Source organism: Podarcis muralis, chromosome 7, assembly GCF_964188315.1.
Source record: "Podarcis muralis chromosome 7, rPodMur119.hap1.1, whole genome shotgun sequence".
Lineage (NCBI taxonomy): Eukaryota > Metazoa > Chordata > Lepidosauria > Squamata > Lacertidae > Podarcis > Podarcis muralis.
Genome location: NC_135661.1, coordinates 63600682 through 63608932, shown reverse-complemented (window position 1 = coordinate 63608932; position 8251 = coordinate 63600682). Strand labels below are relative to the sequence as shown.

At 44.0% G+C, this 8251-nt stretch overlaps 1 protein-coding gene across 1 annotated transcript; it reads right to left on the bottom strand.

Annotated features, from left to right (window-relative positions):
- Positions 1-1399: 1399 nt before the first annotated feature.
- Positions 1400-7863, bottom strand: RPL11 (ribosomal protein L11). Its single transcript, XM_028738901.2, has 6 exons — positions 7740-7863; positions 5656-5809; positions 4591-4697; positions 4359-4490; positions 2683-2793; positions 1400-1474 (listed from the first exon to the last, which is right to left on the bottom strand). The coding sequence occupies exons 1-6, from the start codon at positions 7743-7745 to the stop codon at positions 1445-1447; spliced, it is 540 nt and encodes a 179-aa protein (XP_028594734.1). The 5' UTR covers positions 7746-7863; the 3' UTR covers positions 1400-1444.
- Positions 7864-8251: the final 388 nt, after the last annotated feature.

Sequence of the window (8251 nt, the reverse complement as noted above, 5' to 3'; positions counted from 1 at the left end):
ACTGTATTCCGCTGTTATCACAGCAAGCCTTCAGCTTTCCCCAGTAAGTGCACACACAACATGCTAAAAGCCATCCTCCGCGGGCCCTTCCTCTCATTTGGCTCCTGTTGTTGTTTAGTAGTTTAGTCATGTCCGACTCTTCGTGACCCCATGGACCAGAGCACGCCAGGCACCTCTGTCCTCCACTACCTCCCGCAGTTTGGTCAAACTCATGCTGGTAACCTCGAAAACACTATCCAACCATCTCGTCCTCTGTCGCCCCCTTCTCCTTGTGCCCTCCATCTTTCCGAGCATCAGTGTCTTCTCCAGTTATTTCTCATTAGACTGGCTTTGAGCTAGCTCCATTTGGGGAGAAGGAAGTCACTCATTTTGTGTGTCTTTGGATGGCACATCTTGTGAAGACTCAGAATATATTTAATTCTCCTTCATGCTCTCACTTGTGCCTTGTGCTTTTCAAGGAGCACTACTAATTTGATCTCAGGAAACTTCTGACTGGCTGTCCCAGCCAAGAAGGCCAATGGGGTTTTTTTTTACAACCCACCCAAAAGTAAAAGAATCACCCACGGTACTCCAGCTGTCTATCAAATATTGAATACAGATCAGAACTGGAGAAAGGGGATTAGTAACAGAATATGCTAAAAGGCAGTCTGAGCAAAGACTCTGCTCCACTCCACACAGAGAATACGAATTGAAGTTTTTACAGAATTCAATTTGTTACTAATATCAGACAGAGCACGATCTGAAGACATGTGATGCAGCAGCCATGTTGAAGCTAACTAGGTCTAGGTCTACTGTCAGTGCTTGGACGCAAGAGGATGGGAGCCCTCCATATGCCACTTTGGTTCCTTAGAAGAAAAATGTTAAGATAAAAGTGGTGGCCTGGATGTCAAAATAATGTGGAGCATTTTCCTAGTACAGGAAAAGGATTATCACGCATACAATTATCTAAGGAGGTACAAGATCTTCCGAAGCAGAGTAAGGACATGTATTGTTAGCAATGAGGAGACGGCTACTGGGATCACCTGTGTCTTTGATGGCCAGTGGCCTAGGCTGGGGAAACTAGGCTCTCCATGGCCAAGCCAACCACAGGCAACACCTCCAAGCTATTTTTGTAAGAGTGAAAGAGAAAGCAGAATCAGAAATATTGCCACTTTCACCCCACCCTCTGTACTTGTGGAGTGTCTCTGTCCTGTTTTCCATCTACCCCCACCCTGCCAAATGATAGGCTTCAGGAACTGTTTGAAATCATGTTGTATGTCTACACAGTCCTCCTCCTATAGCAGCTTTTGCCATGCCTCCGGATTAGGCAGACAATAGCTCTTGAGACACAACATGGAAAGGACAAACAGATATAGTGGCTCAGCAAAGGATAAATGACCACAAAATACACAGCAGCAAGTTAAATGGTGGAAAAATTTATTGACTTTTTTATACTGGAAACTTTTCATTTACCAGGAAGGATGATGCCGTCATACTGCAAGAGAAGAAAAGGATTATCAAAATAATTGTGCAAGAAAGACTAGTCTTGTGATTTGATGCACTGGGAAACAAACTCAGAAGTTAGCAGATTATAAATACTGCACCAGCCCACACATTAGTGATTTTTTGTGGCACAGAAAAAGAACCAATTTCTGATTGGCTGAAAGGCAAGAGTATATTTACAAGCCATTTAAGCAGGAAGAGTGCTATAAAAGAGAAGCTTACACATTGTAAATAATGATCTTGCCATGTGGAAGCATATTCCAAATACTTTTGAGATGCTGCTCACAACATTTCCCAATACTGTGAAGAACTGTATGAATTGCCTCTCACCCCTGAAATCTCCAGCCACCTTGCTGCAGAATGCACAGGTCACACACATCTTTTACATTTGTTAAACAGAGCTCCATTAGACTAATGTAGGCAAACATGAACAATTCAATGCAGCTCTCCAAAACTGTTCCAAACTATCAGAACTGCTGAAGACTTATGTACTGGGATTCTTTTAGAAGTGGAAGGTAAGAACTGAGCACAATTATTTTATTTAAATACTTATAAACAGCACTTCCATAAAAATACAAGGCTATTTACACCATACAAAAAGTACAATAAAAACAAATAAATTGCAAATTGGAAAAATTCACATTTCACAACATCCTTTTTCGGAGAAATCTAAAAGAAGGCATGGGTGATTCCTGCCAAACCTCTACTGGTAGGGAGTTCTACAGGGCAGTGTCTGCCACACTAAAGGCTTGGTCCCTAGTGAAGGCTGATTGGGCTTCAGAAGTATGCAAAACACCAAGAAGTGCTCCATCAAAAGACCTCAGTGATCTAGGTAGAGCATAAGATATCATAATTGCCCTTACAGTACTTTGGGCCGAAGTTATTCAGGGCTTTGTGAATTAACACAAGAACCTTGAGCTTGGCCAGGTGGCAAAGTTCAACATACATCTGCTCTTGCTGACTGACTGACATGAGCCAAGCTAACTGTAAACCCTATCCTAAAGATGCTAAGGTCAGAAACTGTTGATTGCACTAGATTGTACTGTTAAGCCTCCAATTGATTTTGGCATCACTGTACACTTGGGGGGGGGGGCAGGGATAGTTTCTTTTAGATATATTGGTCTAACACAAAGAGGTCAACAAAGCGGACTAAACATGTTTTGCAAGCTTGTTCACAGCTTAAAATGCAGCAAAACCTACCTTCTGCTGGAACCAACGCATGGCTTCCTCCTTGCTGATTCGGTGCTTGGCCCCAATGCTACCAGTTCGGTGCTTCTTGTCAGCAATGCTGAAGCCTGGCCTGCCCAAAACCTGCAGCAGAAACACAAGCCTCGTTGAGTCCTGAAGACCTACCTTTAGAAAGCCTTTTCAGATCGACACTTGCTGAGGACTAATTACTATGCTCCTTTTAAAGAATCTATAGACATAATGTTACATGAACAGCTATTTAATGTGTTCATTGCAAAGCCACTTTTCCGCCTGCGTGGCCCCCACAAAGAGACTTACCCCAAAACTGACCATCAAAAAGCAGAGCAGAAAACTGACAATATCCTTTTGATTCCAGTATAGTATAATTACTTTTAAACTATTATATTTTATATAATTTTTAACTTTCTGTGTTTAATTTTTGTAAAAAAACAACAACTGGAGAAAACGAATCTGGGAAATAAATAAATAAAAGCAGCAATCTATTTTTAAAACAGTAAGCGTAGTGAGGCAACTTTCAGCAAGTCAATTAAAATTATCTTAGGAGCAGTGTCAGCAGTGCTTCACTGGACATACATGTCAATCTCAACCCAGGAACGCACAGTAAACTATTCAAAAAACGATTCTGTTGCAGGCCTGTATGGCTGCAGCAGTAAAGCACAGCAGCAGTCATTCCAGTAGTGCTTTTCAGTTGATGCTTTTACAATTTGTTCCTATTCAATTCTCACAGCTGCCCTGTCAGCTAAAATAGGTTGAGAAAGGAGACTCTTCTCACCCAATAAGCTTGACAAAGTGGGAATTTGAACATGAGCATATCCAATGGCAAAGTTTGCAGAGAAAGTAAAAAGTGTTACATGGTTCCCTTTCTACAGCTGTTGCCAGTTGTTATAGCACAGGGGCAGAGAGCAGGGAGAAGGCCCACATCAAACTACATGTTTTGGGCCTACCTAACCTCATACGTAACTCAGGTGTCTATAGATACAAATGTCAACTAGATACAGACTGGAACAATAAAATATAATTGCATGTTCTGGTCCACAAGCTCTAGACCACTGATGGGAGCTGAAAGCATGTGACACCTTTGCTAAAACTTCTGCACTGACTCCCTTTATGCTACTTGGTCAGGTTCAAGGCTCTTGTGTTGATTTACAAACCCTGAACAACTTGGTCTCAGGATAACTTAAGGATTTGCTGAGCCCTTATATACCAGGTCAATGACAGAGACCCTTTGTGGAGAGCATTTAGTTTTCTCCTGTGTTTACAGAGGCCCAACTAGCCTCAACTATAAATCAGGCATTCAGTGTTGCTGTTCTCACACTGTGGAATAGTCTTCCAGGAGAGATTCAGCAGGCATCCTTGCTTCTGACTTTCAGGCATATCTTGAAGAACCTTCTATGCCAATAGGTCTTTGCAGCTGTTTACTTTTATCAATAAATATTTGCTTGCATGCATGCATGCACCAAGTGCACTTGCTACAACTTAAGTTCAGGCTCCCCAGATTTGTTTTAGGGTAACAGCCCCTCTCTTGTGTGTCCAACCAGGCAGAAAATGGCAGCTACCACTGCAGTGGCACCTAGGCTCAGAGTTAGTAAGACCGACAAAACAACTCTACAGATATGACCTCTGGATTACAGCCTAAGAATGCAAAAGGGTAAGCTAAGTATACAAACCACATAGAAGTCCAAGCCGTAGATACCAATACTAGGATCGTATTTAATCCCCAGATCAATGTGCTCCTGGATTCCAAAGCCAAAGTTGCCGGTGTCAGAGAAGTTATTCTTCCTCAGCTCGTATTCTCGCACCTGAAACATGGACATCAGCTTTAAGCTTTGACATTTTCCGCTTTGCATGTGCCAAGTTCTCTTAAGAAAGCATCCAAATACAGCAAGGACAGCACTTCACCTTCAACCCTTTCTCCAAGATCTCCTCAGCTTTGGCCCCGCGTACAGTGCAGTGAACGGCTATCTTCTCATTTCTCCTGATCCCAAAGGACCTGACTGTGTATCGAGCTGAAGAAGAAACACAACTTCTCTTAAGTTTGCTCAAAGGGTCAGCAAAAGGACAGATATGACATGCCATATTCAAGGAAAACAAAAATATGGTGGTCAGAAATGTCCACCAAACACCCAGCTCCAAGTTTAAGATTACAACTTCCAAACAGTAGGTCCACATCTGCAAACAAACTATACAGAAAACGTGTTGACAGGCCACGTGACTGCAAGCACAAAGAGGGGAAGGCATGCATCACTGCTGATCAGGAAATGGGTTCGAGTGGCAATTCCCCAACAAAAACACCAGCTGTAAGCAGCCTCAGTCAATGGCTTAAACTTCTCCCAATCTAGTACTCACCATATGTTTTTGGACAAGTTCCATTACATTTACCCACTAGCTGCGCTTAGTGAGGCTGCTGGAAGTTGCCGCCCAAACTTCTAGAGAGCACTAGACAGAGAGGCCTGAGCTAAAATCTACTTTTGGTAATACTGATAGGCTAACTTAAGAATCCAGTTCTCTTTTTTAAAGGTTTCTAGCATTCATAGTTAAAGGGAAGTCTGCAAGGGACAAAGACCTGGACACTACAGAACAGAAAGCATGAAATGTGGATTCCAGTTCAAAATCAATCCAATGTGGTGTACAGAGAACTGTGAGGTGGGCCAACCCATTCCCTGACTTCCTGCCCTGGGGCAAGCACCTATCCCTATTCTTTTGCCCTAGTCACCATGCTGTGCATGCGTTAATCTGGACCAGGGTGCCCACCCACACAACAAAAAGAGAAGTCTGGGCAAGGGGAAGCAAATGAAGTTTCCAGACCACTGATGGTCTTAAATAACTTTGGAAACACTGCTATACATCCTGCAGAGAAGCTGATCCTTCCTTTGTTTTTTCAAAAAATAAAAATAAAATGGTATGAATAAAATTTCAGCCTTCTTCCTCTAGAAACTTCAGTAACAGTCTTCCAAAAAAGCTTACCTTTGGAGAAAACAGGAGTCTGGCCTGTGAGCTGCTCCAGCACTTTGGCTGCCCGGGTGAGCCTGTCTCCACTTTCCCCAACACAGATGTTCAGGCAGAGTTTGCGGATGCGAAGCTCCCGCATGGGGTTCTCCTTCTCACCCTTGTCTTGTTGCTGTGCAATGGTCGGGGAAAGAAAGCAGTTAAACCAGCGACAGCTTTTCCCTATACCCAACTCACATGGCATAACACAAGGAGCAACGTATTGGGCTGGGACAAGTTTCCATAAGACGCTTAATGTCTACAAGCATAACTTTTGTCCCCATGTCGGCAATTTAGCATGAAACCCTAGACTGGGGTGGCGAATGTGTGCCCCACCCCACATTATGTTAGACTCCAACTCCCATCAGTCCCAGCCTGCATGGCCAATAGTCAGGAATGATGGGAGTTGCAACAGTCGGAGAGCCACAGGTTCCCCATCCTTGCCCTGGACCCTAAAAGGCCTTCAAGTGGCCACTCCACCCCTCTTTGTAGTATTCTCCATATTCATCTCTCATTATTGCAATTTAGAAAGATTCCTGAACTAGACCCTACCCTCTCCAAATGTTATGGCTTACCAATACTGTTGACACTGCCATCCACTTGAGGAAAAGGCCCAAATTACCATCAAACTCCTTTGTCTGCCCAGTCCCTACTCTGCTCTAGTAGGCAAGCTTCAAAAAAGAAAATCAGCCTACTAGCCAACAAAATGTGATTAGTACAGGCTCTTGAAAAATCCTATCCCAAAGCCTTTTCTTCCCTACTGGAAGCCTTCCAATACCTCAACATCAATATATGTATCACCACTATCACGTGAGCACCTTACAGAGTAGAATAAGCAGCACCATGAGAAACACAGTAATTGTTAAGATGGTTCCTAATTCTGGATGTCTGTTTTAAAGTTTGAGGTGTTTCTGTAAAAACCTGTTGGTAGCTACCCTAAGTAGAGTTTTAATAGGTTGTTCATAAGCACGGCTATAAACCAAACTCAGCAAGAGGTAAATACAATACTGAGTGATACTTTACAAGGGGTAACTGCAACTTACAGTATCTTTAAAATATAGTGAGGCTGGTGACCAATACACGAAGGTAAACACAAGAACCAGACATGCAGACAGCCCAACAGGTCCTGGTTTGTTTTTAACATCATGAATTTGTTTTAGCCCTGTTTTTAGTAACATTGACTTTTTATACCTGCCATTTTTGTTGTTTGTAAACTACTTTGGACTGGCTTTGCCCAGAAAAAGCACAACAAAAACAACAAGATAGCAAACACATTCCCTTTCCCTAGACTTCTAGAATGCTAGGTAGAAATATTCTAAACTAGCCTTTCAAACAGCATATCAACTTTCTGTGTGCAATGAACTTTTCTTGCATGAGGTATTCTATCCCTCAAGCCCTCCAGCACCCCCCCCCAAAAAAACCCCTCCAGCCTTAAGAGAGAGAACTACATCTACAGAATTCAGCAAGCGAAGCTTTTTCAAGCATGGAGACAAAAGCAACAGGGCAAATTGCACTGGCTGCTTTTCTTGTGTTATCATGCTGTTCTCAAAGAACCCAAGTTGGAGGCGGGGGGAGAAGAAACAGAAGGGAGAGCTGGCAACCACCTATCACCCAAGGAAAAGCATCTTGGGTAAGAAAATGCAGCCCCAAAGAAAGTGAAGTTTGGGGGATGCACTGATTTCCCGGAGCGCGCACCCGAAAGAGAACCGAGTGTGGAATGGAGGATGGGAATGAAACATCCCATCAGGCCCAGTCAGCTTGCCCAATGGTCAGAGATAATAGGGCCTGGAGGACCACAGTATCTGCAGACCCCCGTTTAAGGCCTCTCCAAAGGAGGAAGCTCGACTCCGTAGCCTGGTTTAGCCATAGGGCCAGCTATTCCTACGGCCCTCCCTCCCCGCCCGGGGAGACTCTCGCCGTTTCCCAAAACGGCCCCACGGAAAGCCCCCAGCCCTTCCCTGTCGCGCCTGAGTAAATTCCTGCCCAGAAGGACTCGGACTCGGAAGGATGGCGGCGGATTCAAGGGGTCCCTCCGCGCAACTCCTCAAACACAAGCTACTCACCGCCATCTTGGAGGCGTGGAAGAGAGCGCGATAGCCCCGGAACGGGATCTTAAACGCCTAAGCTGCGCTAGACTGCCACAGAGAAGGGGAGCTAGAAGGCTTGCTTGAAGGGGACGTTGCTGCCCTCTGGAGGCTGGAGGGAGGAACTGCACGCGATCCCCATCACTGGATAACGACGCTGTGATAATCTGCCGCTGGTCGCGTGCGGTCGCTTACTGATCGCCAAAAAAGCATGACACGGATTTGCATGAAAATTGCATCTGCTGTTTTATATGTGCAGATGCAAACATATTTGAATAGGATTTGCTTTCAGTACTTTATATGTGCAGGTGGAAATTTAGACATCATTACTACACTTTCAGCAGAAATGTGATACATCTCACTGCAGAAGAGAAGATTGTCATAGAATCATGGAATTGTAGAGTTGGAAGGAACCGCAAGGGTCATCTATTCTAGTCCAATCCCCTGCAATGCAGGAATCTCAGCAACCAGGCAACCTTTGTATCTGCTCA